This window comes from Neodiprion virginianus, chromosome 6 (assembly GCF_021901495.1).
Source record: "Neodiprion virginianus isolate iyNeoVirg1 chromosome 6, iyNeoVirg1.1, whole genome shotgun sequence".
Lineage (NCBI taxonomy): Eukaryota > Metazoa > Arthropoda > Insecta > Hymenoptera > Diprionidae > Neodiprion > Neodiprion virginianus.
In genome coordinates this window covers 5,787,769-5,811,074 of record NC_060882.1, presented here as the reverse complement: position 1 = coordinate 5,811,074, position 23,306 = coordinate 5,787,769, and the positions used below count along the sequence as shown (strand labels likewise).

The 23,306-nt window shown below is 42.8% G+C and overlaps 5 protein-coding genes across 8 annotated transcripts in view; 4 read left to right on the top strand and 1 right to left on the bottom strand.

Annotated features, from left to right (window-relative positions):
* Positions 1-23,306, bottom strand: part of LOC124307021 (uncharacterized) — a 100,674-nt gene that overhangs the window by 55,215 nt on the left and 22,153 nt on the right. The window lies entirely within an intron of this gene.
* On the top strand, positions 1,592-2,944 carry LOC124307024 (chymotrypsin-1-like). Its single transcript, XM_046768307.1, has 5 exons — positions 1,592-1,738; positions 1,822-1,975; positions 2,116-2,371; positions 2,474-2,614; positions 2,719-2,944. The coding sequence occupies exons 1-5, from the start codon at positions 1,690-1,692 to the stop codon at positions 2,857-2,859; spliced, it is 741 nt and encodes a 246-aa protein (XP_046624263.1). The 5' UTR covers positions 1,592-1,689; the 3' UTR covers positions 2,860-2,944.
* Positions 5,430-7,191, top strand: LOC124307022 (chymotrypsin-2-like). The gene is made up of 5 exons (XM_046768304.1): positions 5,430-5,511; positions 5,634-5,793; positions 6,106-6,361; positions 6,744-6,881; positions 6,968-7,191. The coding sequence occupies exons 1-5, from the start codon at positions 5,460-5,462 to the stop codon at positions 7,109-7,111; spliced, it is 750 nt and encodes a 249-aa protein (XP_046624260.1). The 5' UTR covers positions 5,430-5,459; the 3' UTR covers positions 7,112-7,191.
* Positions 8,788-10,014, top strand: LOC124307025 (chymotrypsin-2-like). Its single transcript, XM_046768308.1, has 5 exons — positions 8,788-8,873; positions 8,963-9,116; positions 9,189-9,438; positions 9,543-9,683; positions 9,778-10,014. Exons 1-5 carry the CDS (start codon positions 8,825-8,827, stop codon positions 9,919-9,921), a joined length of 738 nt encoding a protein of 245 aa, XP_046624264.1. The 5' UTR covers positions 8,788-8,824; the 3' UTR covers positions 9,922-10,014.
* Positions 11,030-12,318, top strand: LOC124307023 (chymotrypsin-2-like). Its single transcript, XM_046768306.1, has 5 exons — positions 11,030-11,121; positions 11,240-11,396; positions 11,497-11,752; positions 11,861-12,001; positions 12,074-12,318. Exons 1-5 carry the CDS (start codon positions 11,073-11,075, stop codon positions 12,212-12,214), a joined length of 744 nt encoding a protein of 247 aa, XP_046624262.1. The 5' UTR covers positions 11,030-11,072; the 3' UTR covers positions 12,215-12,318.

Sequence of the window (23,306 nt, the reverse complement as noted above, 5' to 3'; positions counted from 1 at the left end):
TCCTCGCCGAACGAATAACCGTGATTTATTGCGATTTAGCTGTAGGAACGAAAGCCGAGGCGATACCACGAAGAAACCGCGGAGATTCTTTGGCTCGTGTCCAGTAGCTGTGATAATAAATTGTTACGCGTTCGGTTCGTGTCCAGTTTCATTTCTGCCCTCGAGACTCTGCTGTTCGATTATTATTTTAGGCGTACGCTGGGTTAGAAATTTTACGTTAAAATTCTATCGATCCTGCGCAATGAGAAGGAAAATGAAGGGAAAAAAATGCGTACTTCACTTCACGCTTCTCTCTCGATCATCAATTCGCCATTCGATTATTAGGAAAGAAATTTCGAATCTGTTCTTGATCGAGTGCTTGGCTTTCACTACGCTGAAGCTCCCCGTTCGTTTAATCCAAAGACCATTTTGTCCCCCGTGCGTGATTCCCGTCACCCGGGGGGGAGTAAAAACAGCCCGACGATACAGCTGGCTGCACGCTGGTATTCCCGAATGAAAAGAAGAAAAGTAAGAGGAAAAAAAGTCGAAGGCATTTATTCAAGCACTACCTACCGTAATAGGGAGAATGAAGATAAAGGTAACGAGTGAGAAGAAAAAAAATTCTGGGTAGAACGAAAAAATTGCGGGGCGTCTCTTCTGACACGCGGTTTCGGGATAAAGAAAAGAGAAAAAGGAAAAAAAGAGAAGGATGGGAAACGGGAGAGTTAACGAGAAGCGTACATCATTAATTTATCTTAACGGAAAGAAATTACCTATATAACGCGTTGGAGAGAATTACGAGAGTGCTGAAATAATTTTTGCCAATTCACCCGCCGCGCGATTTTCCTTTCTACATCATCCGTCGGCATCCCGTGTGCATAAATATAAGGTAAGACGCTCTTGGGCTCTTCGATTCCCGTTTACCACGTTCAATTCGATCGATTCGCCAATTCGCGAAAAGGACGGGATGATCGCCGCCTACGTCGCGGCCAATTACCAAGTGCGAAATTACCGTCAAATTCGATCACGTCTTGCCGGCAAATTCGAAAAGCCATTCCGAACCGGGCCGCCTAGCGGTGTTCCTTCGATTTCATCGACGTAGAGATTACGCCGTAGGTTAGAGGAAAATCTCGTTTCAACCCGAGAAAATGAGTTTCATTCTTCTCACCTCGAAGCTAACCTTCCGACTGCTTACTTACACACAAGGCAACCGCCGTTCAAATAAAGAGTTTTAAACTTAAATTACCGGCACTTACCAAGAGATCGACGTTATTTTTTCCCTTAGATAAATCTTATTTTTCATCTGACGACAAATGGTTTCAACATTGTCTTCAACGTTTCATACTACGACATGACAGCACGACATAATTTTTCAAAACATCAATTCACTTTAATACTATCTGTTTCGAAGCACGAATTTCCTTCACCTGAGCCGAACAACAGACGGAAAAAATTGACGGTTAGATGATTTATCGAAATCAGAACCGAAGACCGAATCGATCATTTCTTGCACGGAGATCGTAGATAAGATCGATGAAATGATAGATTAGCAGTGAGATTGCGGGCCAGTTCGTTTTCAACTTCCTCCAAAATGTCCCATCTCGATAATCCCTCACTTTTTATCTGATTACCACCGACAATACGCGAAGTTACTAGTATAAAAGGCATGCCCGATTCGCCTCTGCACGCCTTCGTAGCTCCGCCAACGCCATGTACCGTTTCGCAGTTTTGGTCTTGGCCCTTGTCGCCTCCGCTTACGGTACAAAGACAACGAGTGTCCGAAGTGTTCTTCCACCTTCGACCGATCCGTCTCGTTTTCTGATAATTTTACCGATTTTTCAGGTGCAAGTATCGCCGACCGTATCGTCGGCGGCACAAACGCCGCAGACGGAGCGTATCCTTACCAAGTTTCGCTGAGGATAAGCAACAGCCACTTCTGTGGTGGTTCCATCATCAACCATCGATGGATCCTGACCGCCGCTCACTGCGTAACTTCGTAAGTACGCGTGACAGCAGGCAAAAGTTGTCACGCAGCATTTGCTCTCGATTATCGGGTTCGATTCAAACCCATCGCCTGGTTCGTCTCGGACACGACACCTCAGCTGTGACATTGGACTCATTCCGGTGGTCCTCCAGGTACCAATCGAACCCGTCGAGGATCCAAGTTGTCGTCGGAACCAACAAGCTGAACGAAGGTGGCGACGTCTACCAAGCCAGCAGAGCGATACCCCATCCAAGCTACATCTCCCTCTTGATCCGTAACGACGTAGCGCTGATCGAGGTCACGGAAGACATCGTCTACGGAAGTAAAGTCCAGCCGATTCCGTTGCCCGAGGAAGACTTCACGAAGGCCGATTACCCAGCAACGCTTACCGGCTGGGGAAGCACCAGTGTGAGTGTTCAAACGCGTAGAGAACCGAAGTATTCGACTTGACAAGACGGTGATCGTGAAATTTACCTGTCGAAAATTACCTGTCTCTTTATCATCACGCAGTTCCCAAGCACCGGGGCTCCGAATGACCTTCAAGAAATCTCCCTGAACATCATCAGCCAGGAAGCCTGCTTGGCCAGAAGCATCCTCACCTCCAGCAGTAACATCTGTACCTTCACCGTCGCCGGGGAAGGTGCCTGCCACGTAAGTCGACCACTCCTATCTCTCATTGTCCTAACAATGCGTCAGGCTTTGAACTTTCCTGTGACCCCGACCTGGCACCTCGATAATTCGTGATCAAATTTCAGGGTGACTCCGGAGGCCCTCTGGTCGCCGATGGAATTCAAGTCGGTATCGTATCCTGGGGAACTCCCTGCGCCGTTGGCGATCCCGACGTCTTTGCTCGCGTCTGGAGCTTCATTGACTGGATAAACGGATACGTGAACTGACGAGACTAATATCCCATGGATAAATTTGACGCACATGCCCACTCTGCAATTGTCTAATAAAGAATACGTGTCTCTGAAGGAACAAAAAAAAAAGGCAATATAATTATTACACCCAATGAACCTGAAGAGGAATTACTTGTCGAATCGAACAACGCTCACTTCATTCAGCAAATTTTACTGTTATTGTGTTTCTTCGAAATAGGTCGTACGATATAAAAGCACGGAATGTCGAGCGTTGGAGCGTCGAATGAAAGTAGCACATTCATTATGTTTCAAGCTCTAGTTTGTCGGTGGTTTACCACTGAAAAATCCGGTCATCACGAGTGTCAGTCAGCTAGGAGATTCGCATGTACCATCTAGCCCCAAACTCTCAACTACGCATCGTTGAATGTTTTAATAAGGTGTATATATAGCAGGAAAGCTGAGACTTTAATCACACGAGGAAAATTGTTGCGCATCCATGAGAGAAAAAAAAAGGCGAAGAATTACAAAAAAGAAACAACGAAAAATCTCCAGCAGCTCGATGACTGTAAAAATATTTTTCTCGCGGTAATTCTAGAACGATATTTTCACATTTCACCAATACAAGGTGAAAATTGAAAACGCATAATTTTACGTAATGTATTCTCCTTGAAAGATGACGCCAATAACGCGTATATAAGCTTTATTATTCCAACTCATAACTTCGTGACATGCTAATACTTTACGAGTCTATTCCTGCAGAGGTATAACGGAAACTCGTTGTTCCAAAGCACCCCTTAAGAGATCCGAATAATCGGCTTTAAAGTGGAGATAATAAATCAAAAAGTTACAACATCAAATCCAGCGCGAATACACGGGGGAAAAATAACGGTCAGAAAGATTTTAACGCAGGGCTCCCCGACGGGCGGCACTTAATATAACCGCTAATTTAGGAAGAGCTGATCCGCCAAAGTTTCGAGAATCAGCTGGTGCAAACAGTCGGTGTGAGACGGTCGGTTAAGCGACGAGACTTCCTCGATCCTGCGACGATTATAAATTCCGCCAAGCTGAGACGAGGAGAGTGTGTAACGACGACTTGATCGATATCGGAAGCAAAACAGAGCGTAAAATATGTTGTTTTTTCTCTCGGAAATGGCAATTTCGCGTTACTCGTGCATCGGCTGTACGTATTAGGAAGAGAAAAGTGAAAGAGAGAATTTTTCTGGCTGGTATCCAAAAGGTTACATACATTATCGTCGGTGATAAATTGTTGCGTGTGTTTGCTCTGTTCCTTTCCCGTTATTCCCAGGGTGGTTTTCGGTTATTTCCGCCCCATTCTCGGCGTGGCGTATGAAGAATACCGTCATTACAGTCCTGTCGGAAGATTTTCAGTCAGCCTAGCGGAAATTCTCCCTTCGGGGCAAATCCTTCCATCAGAATATATAAAGATCGAAAATTCGTGTCCCGCGTTATGCTTATAAATATTTTTCACGCTGAGAAATAAAGCGGAATGCCAGCGTCACACTCCCTTGTTTACAATGGAAATCCTAGCCCTCGGTAACACGAAAAAAGACCCAAACTTGGTCTCATCTCACACTCGGTGTATCACTTCCAGCAGAAACGTTTCGCCGACTCTTTTTCCTACCACATTTGACGATGTCAGTCGGTAGTAAAGACGAACGAGAGTCACTCGATCACTTGATTTGATCACTGATCCTCTCCTCTCTTCTCCCCGAGTTGTGTGGGTAACGTGAATTAGATCCACTTCGCGACTACAGACAACTTAAAAAGACGAGAGGCTTAACTGCGCGGCCGAAGAAATAAGGGAAAGGGGTAAATCTCTATCTATTCAACTAGATTCAATGATTAGGCCAAAAGCTCGAGGATCAGAGGAAAGAGAGAAGAAGGTTTGCTCAGATCGAATTCGATATCGAGATCCCCGATACCCTCCTGGATTTCTATTACCTACCACTTATGGCTCCTCGCCACCGTTCGAAAGGGTCCGACGAAAACAGAGCCGCCGCTTATCTTCTCTTTATTTATCTGTGCAGCTTTTTTCGAACGGCGGTAAACGACGGGTATGGGAAACTCATTTCCGGAGAATAAAGTAGTATCCGCCTTCTTCTAAGCTCTGGCCGGTCGGGCGTTTATCGGTAAACTGATCAGCCTGCTATATCCCGAAACTGTGATTCCGTCATCGCGAAAGCTTCAAGCTCAAATTACCGGTCCCGACAATAATTTGACGGGGCCGTTGAAGAACGCGTATTTGCAATCGATCGATACCCCACGTGATTCGACATAATTTCTGTTTACCATTTTTGTCTCGTCAAAGCATTTGCGATTCTTGTAAAAATTATTTTGCACATCGTTACATCTCCGCGTAATGATTGCTAATTATAAAGCACCGAGCAGACGATCGAATCCCGATCGACAAGTCTTCAAGAAGATAGATTAAATATGTATAAACGACAGGTCGATGGGATCGCGATCAAAATTCGCGTTCGATACCATCAAAGATTGATAAAAGCCACTTCATTTCAGTCTATCGCAAAAGCGCTCCTATATCTGATGATTTTCGGAAGAATGACACTATAAAAGTCGGATTCGATGACCGTATCTGGTAATTAATTCCTTGCATCATGCACCGCTTCGTTCTTATAATCTTGGCCCTCGCAGCCTCGTCGGCTTACGGTAAGAAACGAACGAATCTTCAACGTCCGCTAATTCCCACACCGAAATGCTAGAAAATTTGTTTGATCTCTCGTAAACAGACCGAAAAAATTCGCGGCAATAATTATTCGAATTCTGCACAGGCGGCAGTATCGGAGGCCGCATCGTGGGCGGATCAAACGCGGTGGACGGTGCCTATCCCTACCAAGTATCTCTGAGGAATGTTAGAACCGGACAACACTTCTGCGGCGGTTCAATCATCAACCGAAAATGGATCTTGACCGCCGCTCACTGCGTCACGACGTGAGTTTCACTCGAATTTCGAATCGTTACAGGATAAACCCACACTTACTATCCGCGATCGATGTACGATTTCCTCCAATTTCGCGACTAAAATCCGGCAATCGGCAAGTTTCTAACAGAAGTTTCCAGAACACTTGATATACTTCGTTGATTAAAAGCTAGTCATCGCGTATATCAAAGCACTTCTGCACCACTTGCGGACGTGACCTTCGATCGCGTGTATCGAAGATGGCCACAAGTGGTAGCTGGACCAAGGTGACCAGGAGCTTGTGCAGGATTACTGACCAGCAATTAACTTTTTTCGCAATCCAGCTACCAGTACATCCCAGTGCTGATGTCAGCTGTGGTTGGAACGAACACCCTTGACCAGGGCGGCCTCTCGTACCTAGCCAGAAGCGTGATCGTCCACCCGGAATACAATGCGCTCCTGATCCGCAACGACATCGCGCTGGTCGAACTAGGTCTCAGTCTCATCTACACGGCGAAAATTCGTCCGATTTTACTGCCCACGGAGGACTTCACCAAGGCCAACTACCCCGCGGTACTGACCGGATGGGGAACCGACGGAGTAAGTAGTCTTGAGCCGAGCCAGTCTCTCCCTGGTTCGATCCACTTTCGGCCCACCGTCCTTCCAATGCAGAAGCAAATGGTACCTCGTGTGCTTCATTCACCGCGGACTCACGTGCTGGACCATTGCCAACCGTGGGAATTGATCGTCGAAACATGCACGAATCCTGTGTCGCATTATAATCGCCTTTCAACTGGTGGCGGTTGTACCGTGGAAACGGTACCGAGACCCCCGAGGTGCTTAACGGAGAAGAAGGAAAAATGATTACCTATCGATTGATCGCGGAAGTTATATGTTACATGTACCTACTCGGCTTTACGGAGCGCGAAACGTGGACTGATGTCTCGATATATGACCCGTATTTTCTTTGTCTTTACCACAGTACCCTGGGACCGTTCCCAACGAACTTCAGCAGATCGTTCTGAACGTTATCGACCAGCGTTGGTGTTTGTCCAGAAGCTTCAGAACCACGGATGCGAATATCTGCACGCTCACCGACGTTGGAGAAGGAGCTTGCCACGTTTGTCTTTTCCACCTTATTTATTCGTTGCAATTTCTTACTACTCGTACCTTCGACTGTTATTTCTGATTTGCAATTGCTTTCAGGGTGACTCTGGTGGTCCCCTCGTAGCTGATGGTGTACAAATCGGAGTTGTCTCATGGGGAACACCCTGCGCCCTCGGTGAACCTGACGTCTTCACTCGCGTCTGGAGTTTCATTGATTGGATCACTGAAAATATCAGCGAATAAGAACTGCCACGCTTGTTTTTGTTTTTAAAAAACCAGGCCAAAACAAATCCTCTGGCTTCTAATAAACAATTTCAAAAACATTGTTCCGTTTTTTCTCTTATTGTCCCGAGTTCACAATGAAAAATCTCCATCAATGTCCTGGAGAAAATATCACACCAGCACCACGAACTTAAACCGGTTTTCGCAACATCGACAAAACATTAGTAAACGTGACTTTTCCTCTGAATGTAACCGATCTTCTCAGTTACTCGACTTTGTAGTGTGAAATCGTAAGTAACGAAAAAGGAGCATAAAAGGAAGTTCTGATCCTCAGCAGACGTTTGGAGGAATTGAACGTTTATCACGATTTAGCTCATCATGAATTCCGATACAATTTTAAGCAGACGAAGAAAACGGAAATTCGAAAGTATGTACGAAATCATTAATGTGTATAATGTAATATGCACAGTATGCTCTTAAGTCATGCTGTACAAGTGGGCATGAATAATAGTTCAAAGAATTAGTTAATGATAGAACAACGCCGTAGATATAAACGCCGTGGCACAGCTGTGTTCACAATGACCTGCGAAATTGTCATTTAGGGATGAAAATATACAGAATAAACGTGATATTGGAGGCACGTTTAAATAATTCATTACTTTTATAATTACATTGAAGCCTCCACCATGCCGGGACGTTCAGAATTACCCTAGTAATGAAGAATTGCAAAGGCTGTTGCTCCCCTTGAGTGAATTTTCATTTACTTAAGGGAACTTCCGAGTTAACTCATTTCGCTCCTCCCCAAATATGGGTTCTAAGAGAGTCGAATGAGATGAGAGACTCGAACTGGTAAACGTGACCGTTACTCGAATATTTATTCCGCAATTAACGAAACATGATTTGATGTGAAAGGCCAATTTTGATGTTCGAAATTCGATTTAAGGTAAATGGGTTCAAAAGTTTCAACGAGTTTTTTAGTCAGATATCCCTCTTTCAGAATAGGTCGGTACTCTATCAGAAATTTTGTTCTTCGTTCGGATCAATACTATTGAATATCAGGATATATGGATCCAATTGCTCCGACAACATAGACATGAATAAGAACAATGCCGGGAAAGATACTCATCAAAAGTATAAATCGTTTATATACAAGATACAGCTGCAACAAGGTATCTAGATGCAGATACTGAAAACGTATCTATTAGAAACTGTTTAAATGCTTAACCTTTTCAAATTTCTTAAGGTCAAACAATTTTGAATGGACACTTACAAAATAGGCGATAATCGACCTAACTTCAGGTATCTACACACGTATCTGATGATACATGGTGCGGAAAAGATATGGAAAAACTGAATCTCGGATACTTTTATTTAGATACTTCTCAACACTGAACAAAAACACGTGTATAAACCTATTACGACTAAAATTGGTTACATTCGCACTTTCATTTCTGCAGTGATATGCTTAGCAAAAGTCCGAGATGTCTTTCCAAAGTCCAATTAAATCCCAATCGATCCCACTTGAATGACTAAACGAAATTAAATAGGAAGAGATGCGTTAATCGATCCACGTAACAGTACGTGAGAGATAAAGCAGGAACGTGATAAAATACACGATTTTAGTCCCCTTGACTTCATCTGCCTTCATCAACGATAAATTGCTATCAGATTGCCCTTTAAAAATTATACTATAAAAGTGGCAGTCCGAATCAAATCCTGTCAATTCGCAACGCCATGTTTCGTTTCGTCGTTTTGGTATTGGCCCTCGCAGCCTCCGCACACGGTAAGAGAATTGATTCAAAACCTTTTAGCGTTAAGAATCACATGCGCAAAAGGTTTTCCTGAAAACAAATTCCATTCGCAAATTCTCAGGCGCCGGTCTGACCGATCGTATCATCGCCGGACTTCCAGCGGATGAAGGAGAATATCCTTACACCGTTTCGCTCAGAAGTTACAACAGACACTTCTGCGGAGGTTCGATCGTCAGCAATCGGTGGATAATGACCGCTGCCCACTGCTTATCCGGGTAAGTACCTAAACTGTCTCTGTGAATTGACATTGAACTTGTATCACCGGTATTTCCGTTACATTCCTTCAGGATCCAGCCGTCCCAGATCACCGTGGTCGCTGGTACGAACAGACTTGACTCTGGCGGTGAATTCTACCAGGCCATTAGAACCGTAATCAATCCCAACTGGAACTCTGTACTCACCCGTAACGATATCGCATTAATCGAAGTCAGCCAAGACATAGTTTTCGGAGATAAAGTTCAGCCGATCGCTCTGCCCACCGAAGATTTCAACGAGGTCGGTTACTGGGCCGAGTTGAGCGGATGGGGAAGCGTTAGAGTAAGTCAAGTTGTGTCAATCTCGACGGCCGGTCTAACAGAAGAATGACAATTGAGTTGAAAATTCGTGAGATCTTTCTGATGTAAATCGGTAATAATTTTCAGCTGATTCCGCCAGTAGCGAAGAACGAGCTCCAATACGCTTTCCTGCCAATCATGGACCAGGCAGAGTGTTTGAGTAGAAGCATCAAGATAACGAATTCCAACATCTGCACGTCCACACGGACTGGACAAGGCGCTTGCTACGTATGTTAATCTTTAGCGTTACAGATTTGCTTTCAATTTTTAGTAAGTCTTCTTTTCCTCCGCTGGGTGTCTAAACTGGAGCAAAAATTTACAGGGAGACTCCGGCAACCCTCTCGTCGCCGAAGGCGTTCAAATCGGCATCGTTTCCTGGGGAAGTCCTCTTTGCGCCATTGGTCAACCTGACGTCCATACTCGCGTCTGGAGCTTCGTGGACTGGATCAACGAAACCATAAACTAATAAAACTTGGGGGAATCCGAATACCGAGTGGTGTAAAAGCACCAAGAGTTGCTGGCTAACTGTCACGTTGCATTAAAGAAATCTTCAAAATAATTAACCCAATCGTGAATTCATTTCATCCCGACATCTCAACAATTAACAAGCTCGCTTTATTCAAGTGGAAAGCTTTTACAACTTCCGGTGTCATCGGCAACCGTACGGCGAAAGAATTTTCCATCGTAGTACCGTTATTTCCTTGGTTCAAATTGAAGTCGAGCACCCTCTTATACCTTGAATAGTCTACGTTTCCATCTATCACGATCAAAGTTTCACTAACAGACGACACACTGGATTCTTCTGACGTATTGCAGGCTTCGTGCACAATACATTTGTTCGGATCGATCAACATAACCCAAATACACTCGGGGACTTGACCTTTCTCACTCATTTATCGTAAAATATTCCATCACTTAGAGTTACTCCACTTTCCATGCCCCGGTGAACAACAGACTCCGGCTTTAACTATCCGTCATTGATTCGATCACCTGGAAATAACCACGATGAAAATTCGAGAAAATGGAGAGGATGGCTAATGAAGATGAGGTATCGATCATTTATCTCCGCAAAAGGGGATGCCTACGTTATTGTTTAGGGCGGAGGATGATTAAGCACTCGCTGAGCAATTCACTTTGCATCATTCACGGATAACAAACGCGGCGTATGTCATCGCCTAGAGTTTGAAGAGTATTTAAAATCTTCCTTTCATCTGTTCTTTCACTTGCCTTTGATTCATCAAAATTTTACGTGATAAAATATCGTATGTATACCATTCAACCATAAACGACATAGAAACAAAGAGTCCACCAATGAATCCGGCTGTAACCAGAAACTTTTCCATGGATCGAAAGATCTCCGGAGATGATCGATAACTATCAGTCGACATATTTCGAAAGATTAATTAATCATGCACGCGATACGAAGAAAGTCAATCATATTTACAGACATTTGTCAGACAGGCATAACTTGAAAGGTAGATAAAGTGTTCAACTTACGCCACGCGGTCCGCATTTGTATTAAATCTGTTACCAATCAAGTTTTATCTGATCAATAAGCGCTAATGAAGCAAAGTTTAAAAGCCGAAATTTGCATCAGTCTTTACTACACTGGACACGATGTACCGTTCCCTAGTCCTGCTCTTGGCTGTGGCCGCTTCCGCTTACGGTAGGAAAAGAACCTTTGTATACTTTTAATCAAACGCTTCTCGCAGACGGTGTATAATATTTACTTTAAAATACTTGGCCTCGACGCCTTGGCGATAACATCAACAATCGAATTCCAGGCGGTAGTGTTGGCGAGCGTATCGTCGGCGGAACAGACGCCCCCGACGGAGCTTATCCTTACCAAGTCTCTCTGCAGACTCTCCTCAGTGGACACTTCTGCGGAGGTTCAATAATCAACGCACGATGGATCCTCACCGCCGCCCACTGCGTTATGAGGTAGGTGAATCAAAACACAACGATTGATCGCCGAGCCAAACGCTTCGGGGTCCAAACGGGATCGGCAACTATTCAATTTCGTTATTCTGTTGCCGAAAAGTTACCAGCTATGGCCGGGCATGGTTCGAGTCCGCGTTGGCACCAACGACCGCCGCTCCGGTGGTTCCATCTACATCGCAAGAAGAGTTCTGATCAACCCTGACTATTCCGCATCAGATTTCCGCAGCGACGTTGCCTTGATCCGACTCACCAGTAGCATCACTTTTACCGAAAAAGTCCAGCCAATCGCTTTGCCCACAGAAGATTTCACCAAGGTCAACTATCCCGCAGTGCTGACCGGCTGGGGAAGCATCGCCGTAAGTCTGCGACAGATATCTCGAAGTTGACAGTCTTTGGACCGTAAGATAAGATATTGAATAAGGAGAATCGTCAATCCCAAGTCACGCCGAATATTCCTCTTGCAGTTTCCAAGCGGCAGCAGTCCCAGACGCCTCCAGCACATCACCCTGAACATAATCGACCAGGAAGCGTGTTTGGCCAGAGACTGGAGAACCTCGGAAAGCAACATCTGCACGCTTACGGTAGCCGGAGAGGGCGCCTGTCACGTGAGTATATTTTCACTTTCTCTTCTGCTCTACCTCGGACCGCTTAAAAATCGAGACAACTTCTTCTGACAGGGGGATTCGGGCGGTCCGCTAGTCGCCGACGGAGTCCAGGTCGGAATCGTTTCATGGGGAACACCATGCGCGGTTGGTGAACCGGACGTATTTGCCCGCGTCTGGAGCTTCATTGACTGGATAAACGAAAACGTGAACTGACGCGGTGCCGACCCATAAAAAGTGACGGTGTTCGCTTGGAGTTACACCAAAGTGCAATTTTCTTCTTTAAACAAATAAATCCGTAACGCATACGACTTATCCAACGTTCTGTGTTGTTTTTACTATGTTCGACTGCGATTTGATGAGAAATGGCGAAGCCGAAGTGGTCGATAGGTTTATAAAACTATCCTCCGTTTCACCGCGATTCTTCCTACATTCGGCAATCCTCTTTCGGTCCCTCAGACCTCTCCTATAAGCTTCGGTCTCCCGTTACACCTCCAGAGTTTCACTTACAGGACAAACATTTCCCATCGAGTAATATACTGCGGCAGCTCGCGGTACTCGCGTCGATCAAGGGCAAGGGCCGGGAAGCAATCAAAAGCTGACCAGGAATTCGACCTTTTTCACTTGGCCATTTGTTTAAATCCGTCGTTATTCACCCGCCGTCTGGTTCGTAACCCAAGCATTTATCTAACCGCAGTTGAATGGAGAAGAGTTATATGTATATATGGGGCACTCCGTACGAAACCGACCAACCCGGGAACCCGACCATTTTTGATTTTGTTGAAAATTTTTTATTTTTTTTTTGTCCCTACTGAAAGCAGTCTTTCGAAATTTTGCTTGATTTTTGTCTCAACCCGTCCAACACTAAAAATTTTTCAAAATTTCACGATAGTTCGCACAATTTTATTTTTAAATGCTCACGGCTGTTTCAAAAACATGTATCAATATAAAATGCTATGGTTTTTTTTCCTGTTGAATTCATCGAGGCGAAAAATTGGGGTAAAGAGAAACTCATTTTCGTAGGACCAAATAAGTAGGAGCAGTTTGCTTTAAGCATCGACTGATCCTTACTGATTCTCAAAAAAAAATTTCAGATTCGAATAGTCAGTGCCTGGGTTTAAGCAGCGAATTGTTCAAAAGAACAGCTCGGGTTTATCGCAACAGCAATTACGGAACTGTGATAACGTTTTATGGTGGTGCACATGGACTTGGAAATCGAATATTGGTAGAATGTGGGAAAGAGTCCAGCACGGATTTGCAAGGAAGTTATTTACCGCCAGCTTGTCTTTCGTAAGTTATTGGGAAAGAACATCGAGAGAAAACATTGATCGAACGATAGAAATTATCAATTCGAGTTTGTCAAGAGATCTACTCGAGCATTATCAATATATGTGTTTAGCCGGTGACGGTTGTGTAGTTTTTAATAGACTAACACAAGAATTAATTTTCTGTAATCGCGTATCAAATGTAACCTCTCAAGAGGCCAAAATAAGTCTGTGGCTATGACAAATTCTTGCTAGATATCGCGCAGATGACAAACTCGAATTATCCACTGCGAAATCGATCATTTCCACGATTACGCGCGTCGATCAGTTAATCTTCAATAACATAATTAAGCACGTCTTGATTTATCTTTGCATTACTGGTAATCTTCGAGCAAGCAAATTAAATACGTTGTATATACATTGTGTCAACCGATCGATGTCGACAGACCAGAAATAGACGCTACGCAAGTTTTCATTTAGTATCGTCGTGTATTAATACCGTTTAATTGAACATCGTAATGAAAAACTTCAATAAAAGTGCTCGGGCTTGTGGAAAACTTTACCCGTCATCCGATGATGTACGATAATTTGAAATATATTTGATTGCAGGTTCGTTAGAACTTTTTTAATCGATCACCAATGCAGAGAAAGGGACTTAATTCCGAACTAAATCACTTTTTCCCCCAATCACTCGAGCGATCAAAAATATACTATATCAAATAAGCGATAGAAAGAGAAAATCGAAAGGAAACCTGTCGGTTTAATAAATTATACCTCTCTTAAGATAGGAGAAAAAAAAACCGGACAAGTTTTCGCAGAGGAAGAAGATGAAGAAAAAGACACAAGTTGTATTCGATTCAACGATAATTTAGTGAAAAATAAAAAATAAAAAAATCATCCATTTAGATAAGAAACATCCGTTAAGAAAATCACTTTTTCCCGGTTCTCCGATGACTCGTTATTTATACGAGAGAGCGACATCTCCATATTCAAGCGATGACTGATAAACTCGAGATGGAAAATATAAGGTCCATAGAAAGAGCGCGTCTATTCGCTCGTGACTGATTGTCTCAAATTTCCTCTCGTATATTCAAGATCCTTTGATAAATCGAACGGCGAAGAGCAAAATCTCTTCGTGCTTTCTAAGAGCTGAAAAATTTATGTAAAAATTCAAAGCGTCAAGGTACGCATACACACCTTAATTCGCATCGCACATAACGCATTTACACGATTGCAATACCGAAAACGAAACACTTCGCGGGCTGAAATTCCTTTGGCTAATCAAAGAGAACGGAAACAAACCAGAGATTTATCTTACCTGAAAGAAATATATGATAATAAAATTTCAACATTGATTGCTGTCTGTCAGAGAAAGAGCAAAAACAACAGAAATCCCATTATCAGCGATCGCTAGGTGAAAAAAAAAAAAAAAAAAAAAAAAAAAAACGGAAAAAATCATCTCTAATTATTTCTACTGCGATAAATTAGAGTTGGCAAATAGCCATCGACTCCATTTGATCGGATATAAGCTGCCGGCATACGCAGAACAGTAGGGTAGGTATGCGATCGGAACGACGTACCATAAAGCTTTTACAGAGTTTGCTGTAACGGCGAGATTACCTTCAAAAGTAGCCCGCAAGTCTATTTCCGTTAACTTTTTATCTCGAAATTACGTTGTTTTTTCATCTTTTTTTTTTTAGCCAGCCATTTTCGCACTATTATTTATTATTCGTTTCGGTTTTTCAACGATCCTCGCACTGTACGTAGGTAATAATGCTTTTAGTTTTAGAACACTCTCTTCTCGCACCCCCCCCCCCCCCCCTCCAGCCCCTCCCATCGCCCTTCCTCGCGTTACATTGTGTATAGCAATTTTTTTTTTCCCCTCTAATGTAAATAAATATATAATCTACTGTCTATTCTTGTGTATTATATATGTATCTACGGGAAATTCGTGACGCATGTAGCTGGGTTCAGGTGATTCGCAGTGCATTATATATCCGTGGACCAGTTACGTCCAAAATGAATTTTCGCATCATTGAATAACACATCGACGCACTGATGTTTACCTAAATAGAGATATTTTCGTATCGTCCTACATTGTCGACGGTGACTAAAATCGATAAAAATGTAGCCTCAACCACGAATAACAACGACGAGTCGTGTATGTGATCAAGGTTAACCCAGCGCGTTGTAAAAGAGTATCATTTAATGAAAAGACGAATTAGCTGTGAAGAAGCAGGTCGAAGTTTGATTTTTGATGGTAAGAAAAAAAAAAAAGGATACGATATATATTCGGAAAAGAAAAAAAAAATATAAAAAAGAAAACGGGGCAGAACAGAAGAGAGGGGGACGAATCAGAGAAACGCGAGTAACAGAGAGTCGAGAAAAGTAAATCGACACGAAGAAATAAAGTTGAAAAAAAGAAAAAAAAAAAAAAATGAAAAAATTGTGAGATTGGATGACAGGCGATGTTGACGGCTGCACCTCGCCGATCAGCGAATTAGCGAACGGCTGACTGGGTTATTCGGTTACAACAGCATCAGGAAACTAATTCGTTCCTCGATAAATCGATTCTCGTTTTGGGCCGCGCGCGTGCAGATCGATCCTGGTGCCGAATGTCAAATAATCACCCGCCCACCGAACGACATCGACCTCGTCGTAGCCGGGGGCTAATTTTAGCCATTTAAGTGGCTCGATTTAATCGAGTGACGATCACTCTCCAAGGAAAATTGTTTCCGACTATAACGGTCTATGCAGACAGCCATAATGTACAAGTGGGTGTACGTGGAGGTACGTCGACTTTATCCTCGAACCACGAAAGAGGTCAAAGTTCACTCGAATATCCTCCAAACGGTCAGTTATTTTCCCCATTGCATTCGCGTAAGCTTCGCGCCCTGCAACCCTCTCTGCTTTTGTGTTATATCCCGGTGAAAGCGCATCGCAAAACGCGATCTTATCACCCGTTTCGCACACCTTGAGAACTCCCTTTAAACTGATAATTCTATTAGTCCCTTGGCTGTTAAACCCTCAGAGATCTACGCTCGCAATGATAAGTTTTCCCCGCGGAAATCTCTGTAGCTGATTTTGGATACATACCTATAGGTATATGTCTACGCTTGTGCCGGTGTTTGAAAAATTTAACTAAACATGACGTCCCAGCAGGTCCACCACACGTTTCTCTTAATGAATACGACACGAATTTTTGTAATTTTAACATTCAAATTGTCATATCGCCGTTCGAGTTTTAATTTTTACTTTTCTTTTTCACTTAGTCACACGGTAAAAAAAATGGTTAAATCAACCCAAAAACTTCAGTGGAACTGCTGGGACATTTTTTTTTCGAACTGTTTTCAGGATTTCATGGTATTTGTAATGAAATAGTCGAGATTGATTTTTGCCAAGTTCGAAAAGATATTTAAATTCGATAGGTTATGACTTTGAAAACGAGATAAAAATCAGGCACGATTAATAAGTCACGCCGTCTGAATCAAAAGTTAGGAAAAAGGAAAAAAACGTTTGAATAATCTTCAGCAACGTTGCTTGCCTCAATGATAGTGAACAGGAATAAAAAGAAATTCTGACCCTATATACGATAGCAATGAGTCCAAATAAATTTGATTAACACAAGCTCAGATATCAACAATTGTATAAAAGGTTTTGTAATTAATTTAGTAATTAATAATTAAGTCCCGGTGTTTTGTTTCCGATTCTAATGTTTTGAGGTAGACAATCATTCCCAACGTTTTAATTAATAAACCTCTCTCAAATTCGCGCAAATTTATTTCTGTCATATGGCAGGGATGCTTTATCATTCACGTTCGCAATCATTGAGTCTCGAGTAACACTGCCGGAAACTATTTAAACGTTTTTTTTTATCCCTACCCAATTTTGAATTCCACGCGTAAGAGTTAAGTTTCGAAAATGGTTGGGCACGACTAGACTGAAAATGCTGATCTCTCTACCTGTCAGAGCAAACGACAATCGACTCGGCATCTCACCTGCTACTGCAGAGCTTTCGCGTTAGACGTCGTCACGTAAGAAACAGCTGGAATGGAAGGATATCCTGTCCGCATTGAGGAAAAATGAGGTCTTGAGAGTTCGCAAGGGAGAAAGAGAGAATGGAAGAATGCAGGGTGAGCCATCGGTTTACTTGTTGATTTAGCGTTAGCTTTTCCCATATTCCGCGGCGAGTTTCACCGATTCTCAAGAACCGCCCGATATCCTCGCGACGTTCTGCGACCCTCGTTCGGCGGTCCAGGAAAAAAGGGGGGGAACTATAGGGTGGAACTAATGCGGGAATCGAGAGACCCGCTGAATAAAGCAAGAAGCTTGCGGTCGGCGGGAATCGGAAATCGAAAACATACGAGGGGGATTATCCGGGTCGGCCTGACTGAAATGGGTAAAAGCTTGCCTTCGAAAAAGCTATCACTGCCAAACGCCGTCGCCGCGAGTCGAGCTAACAAGTAATACCTAAGCAAACCGAGGGGCTATATTCACTCTGCAAATCAGCTGTACAGCCTGGTTTGAAATCAGTTGGACGTATCTCGAAATGAACAAGGAATCATATGATAATGTAGAGGGACTGGAAAGCAGAAGGATCGCAACATCGTATATTTTAACCATTTCGCTATAATGGCATCCCATTTTTTTTCTTTTGGCCATTTCACTCATCGTAGTAGATGTAAAATTGACAGAAAATAAAATATTGTGGACGTAAACACATGTGAAATTCCTTGCTTACACGAGTTATCACGAAGTCATTCTTAAATTCAACGTGAAACCATTTGTAATCTTATGCAATCATACGAAACGTCGGAAATTACAGGCAGTATTTTGTAATCGGAGTCATCTCTGATGACCTAAAATTATTTGAAATCATTCGAAATCACTTGTACGCTAAAAGTCTGAGCGATTATCCGCTCAAAAACAAAATGATATATGTATATCTATAATATACGTCGCCGTTCAATCGCCGATCGTATCGAGTTCTGTGCCTCGTTTTTACCCCACACAGAGATATATTTTATCCAAAAGTGTCATCCCGCAGACGCTACGACGACTTGTTTCTTCTCTCAATCCTGAATTGTTACCCGGAGACCCGCCGGGTTCAACTAAGGATAGACATGTTTATAAAACACCTTATATTTCCTACCCCATGCGATCTTGTTTCAGAACCAGAACATCGCGTCCCTCCAAATCCGCTACAACGCGTATGAGGGAATAAAAATACACGGATATACACGCGGGCTTTAGAAGGCTGTACGTTCAGAATTCGCGACACAATTTCACCAAAAATTTCAACGTTTTATCGGGAATGTTGAATATATTTTCTCTCTTATAAAATCCGCATTAAATATAAAGTCGAGACGGAGCACTGAATTGCCTGTGAATTTTTCAACTTTTTCATAAATAAATTATTCTCTGGCTGCGAATCGCATTTCAACAAAGGCAGAACGAACGATACGGCTGCTGAGTTCTGTAACACCAAATGCCCCGCGAAAGTATGAAAACAAATACTACGGCAGCTGATGTTTCTATACACTGTTTCTTGAGTGAGAGGATTTTCTGCTTACAAGCTTCTCTCTCCACCGACTCCTTGAAAGCGCCTCGAAATTCAAGCACAAACTCAGCTCGTAAGCTCGTCCTGACGGGGAAGTATTTTTGAAAAACAAAAAAAGTCGATCCGTTCCTTCGCGACAAGTGGTTATTTACTCTGACGGCCCAGCTGTCGACTGGCCCGCACCCTCGACGAGGTTAAGACGAATGATAAATGACGGTTCGAAACCGCGGGGCAGAAAGCTCTCTTTGCACCGAGGAGAAGAGTCTTCGCGGTAGGTATGTATATGCGAAAGGCAAACACTCGAGCGGGACGAGAAGTAAGAAGAAGAAGTAGAAAAAAACAGATATTCCCTCTGCTTAGTTGCACGCAGCAACCGTCTGAGCCGACGCCGCAAATCCCGTCGCTCGCGTCGAGGCGAAACTCTTGCTTTGGAAAGAAACTTGGTTCGAGAAACTGTTTCACAACTCGAAAGCCCGGCAGTTTTCCTCGATCTGACAAGTACCTACAAGCACAACGCCGCATGGTTTATGCTGCCGTTCTTTACCTCTCTTTCTCGGACTATTTATACACGAAGTGTGGAAAATGTTCGGTTCAGTTTTGCCGAACGCTGGAAGCGCAGGTCATACACAAAAATAAAGGACGTGGTTGAAATTCCGAATTTGAAAAATTCTGAAAGATCCAAATTCTGGATCCAAATCCAAGCTCTGAAAATTTCTGGCTTGTTGAAATTTCGCCACTTTGATCTTTCTTTGTTTTGAATTTTCGAGATTTTTACGTTTGGAATGCTGGTCATTCTGATTTTCGGTTTTTCTCATTTTTAACCCCACTCGTTTAGTAAAACTACGCTCTGTGATTAAATTTCCAATCATACTCTATCGGAACTTGACTTTTCGAAACTTTGAGCCGTCAGTTTGCCGACCATTCAAAACTTTGCAGTTTCTTCAAAATTCATTTTCTTTACTTCAAGTTTCGCCACCAAATAATCCGGAATTAGGCGCTTTCGGAACTTTTCAAATTCGGAACTTCAGCCCCGTCCCAAAAATACAGTGAGGGGTGGAAAAAATTCACATTCGCGCATCGTTTACTCTGCAGCAGAACAAGGGGACTAGAGAATTGTACAGGAACCCCTAAAACACCCTGAGAAAAGCAGCTACGCGACTAGACGGAAAGTTCGTGAATCGAGTCCAGCAGCCAACCAACCGTTGGTCTTCGACGTTCGGCTTTGCCGTCTACGTCTCTCCGTCGTTTGAGAGAACTCGAATTTCCAAGTTCTTTGAGGTTCAACGACGACGGCACGCAGGAGCGGTATAATTCGGTCGATTGCTCCTGCGAGGGTCCTTGGTTGTGGGCAAGGGGTATTATAAGTACCTTTGTAAAGCGGATCGAGAAGTGCTGACAAACTTTTGAGGAAACGAACCCGAGGTATTAGTCGACGACTGCGGAAGACTCGCTCACCGACTGACTGACTGACTTTTCACGTCACTTTTTCTCCTATTTCTCCTTGCAGAACGCGAACGAACTTCTTTGCAATGCGGATGTCGTCACTGAATAATTCCAGCAACTAATTATCACCGTCCAGATCCTGGCCAATTAGCGCGATGTGAGCAAAAATAACGAGAGAGTGTAAGATGAGGAATTGAGTGGTTGTAATATACGAATATTTAACAAAGAAAAGAGTCGAAGAAATTTCATATTTCTTCAAAAAACATTATACACTTGTTTCATAAACTTCGAATAACGATTTTTCGAACCTGGCTGATAACGAGAGTGAAAAAATGTCGCCGGACATTTCACTCCGATTTTCATTCCCCCCCAAAAAAGGCGAATTATGTGAATATTGAGAAGTATGATACTTGATTCGAAGGCGAAAGCTCGACGCAAAACGGCTATTTAGCACGAAAACGGTTAGTAAATGATGATTAATTTACACGCGGAAATTAACCGACCACTCGGTATTGACAAATCGACGAGAGTCCCGAGTCATTAGTCATTTGTGGCTGAAGCAAACGAGCGTGTAACCTCGACCTTGTCAAATTCCGTCACTTTCAGCGAGCAGCAGAGCGTTATAATATAAACAGCATGCGTGGGGCAGAAAAATGCGAAAGATCAAAAAGTCGACGGCACGAAATTCCGAAAGCCAAACTACCGACGGTTGAACACACAGAAAAACCATAAATATGAAAAGATGACTTGCAAAAATGTATAAATAAATTTTTTCCGACATTTTTTTTTTTTTTTTTTTTTTTTTTTTTTTTTTTTTGTTTTCTGAGAATGGCAAAGATTGCGACAGCTAATTTTTCCGGTTTTGCGGCTGTTCGAAGTATCAGCCGCTCTCAATGTTTAATTTTGGAATTTTCACTTTTCTGTACCTCCATATTCCGTGCTTTGGTCATTCGGAATGCCGACTGTTCTGAAAATAATTTTTCGGATAAGAGAGCGTTCGGTTAAATGAACTTTCACGAAAACAGTTATTTCACTGGCTGATTTATCGAAAATCCCAATTTCGATACGCTGATCGTTCGTTGTTTTAAAATTCGTATCACAAATATTTCGGGTTTTCGACCGCTCGGCTTTTTCGTCTTTCGGTATTTTGATCCTCACCCCAGAGAATCGAGAACATTTGAAACCGTGTCAATGATATAAGATGTATGTAAGTAAACGGAAGTGAACGTTGTTGGTAAAACCAATAAACGGTACGATAGATTTGCCTTTGCAATTTGCATTTAATCAGACGGATATACGGATTATGAATATGAATTCAAATTTTCGCAAGGCTTTCGGCCGATGATCATTAAAAATTATGTAGGCACTTGATACTTCGCGTTATAATTTACAATTTCTCAAACCTGCAACAGCCTGCTTCACTCCCATTAAATACCAATTCATCAACGTCGCAGCATCAGATCGTTATACCTGTATTAATTTATACAACGAACGCGTATAGGTATATTTTCACCAGCAATGAGACGCAACTTGAAATCCAACCCTCCAAAGTTTTAAGGGTCAAAGTTTACGCACCTGACATGTACAAGTGGGGTCTAAAGATGAAAGGTTACAGAATTGGTATTACTACAAAAAATATTTACCAATTATTATACCGTTGATCTGCTGCGACGCGATCAAATATGTGGGTGTAACATTATTTTCTACCTCGCCAAAATCACGGAGAATAAATCGTTTCTTTTCAGTGATGCGTAAAAAAAAATGATGAGCAAAATTTCGTCTCAATTTTCATATCAAAATCGGGGACAATTTCACGCAAGATTAAATGCGCGGGATAAAATCGCGATTTGTACAACGGATGCGCGGATATAATAATCATTTCTTCAAAACGAGACTGAATTTGAAAAAGAAAAAAAGAGAGAAAGAGTGAAGCTCCGCTTTCAGAAAGATATTAAAAAAAAAAAAAAAATGTATGTATATGTACGTATATGGATGGGATTGAAGAAAGGCTTCGTTATCAATATGCGACCGAAATGTTCGAATTGATTTTTCAACCTTGAGCTACAATCTTTCTTACTTGTATTATTACTCTTGTTATTATTGTTATTATTATACCTACGCAGAGGAAGAAATTAACTCTGGGAGCATTGCAACTGTTCCCAAAACTAAAATAATGATAAAAAAAAACACGAGTTAAAATAGGTTTGAACATAAGGATAATAATAAAGATAACAATAACATCCGAAGGTAAGACGACGAGGAAATTTTCCTCCGGCTGACGGGCCGAGAGAGAATGAAAATTTACCGTGAGACCGAGTGTGTGGTTACGGAGTGTGTTTTTTCTCATCTTATTTCTTTTTCTCTCTCTCTGTTTCTACACCGCGAAAAGAGGGATGAACACACGCCCTGGTGCGTGCGTGAGTATACGTTTTATACCCGGGAGCTCGTGATTCGTTCGCGATTAGGTAGAGAGAAGAACGAGGATTTAACAAAGTGTGACCCGAGAGCGAGGTGGCGAAGCCTGAGTGATTCGGCAGGCCCGCCTTTGCCTTTTCTTACAAGGATAAAGCCTTCGCCGCCCTGAAAATCCTAAGGAACATCCGAGGGAGGTTTTTTTCTTCGAACGTCGGAGGGTTCAAGGGGTATATTATAGGTATAAGTAGAGCGACGAGGCCGCGACTCGGGGGTATTTGCCAATTAACTTTCCACCTGGATTTAGACATAGCATATAGGTACATACACCTACGTAATATGCATATACGTACACATAAGTATAATACCGGAGCTTCCTGCGGTTATAACTCAAGGAGTTCTGCACCCCCCCGAGATCAGAAGCTACAATGGAAGACGGCGGCTTGAGTCACGGTATTTCGAAAGGCTTTGAAGAGGATCGCGGAGTAAATCGAGCGGGTTGAATATGTCCTCGTTAAAAAAGTGTGTACCTTTATAACTACGGGCAGGTATAATCATTCGACGAATCGAAGAGGATCGCGCTCGGTTGCACGCGATAATCCTGCACTACCGAGCTTCAGGATTGCCT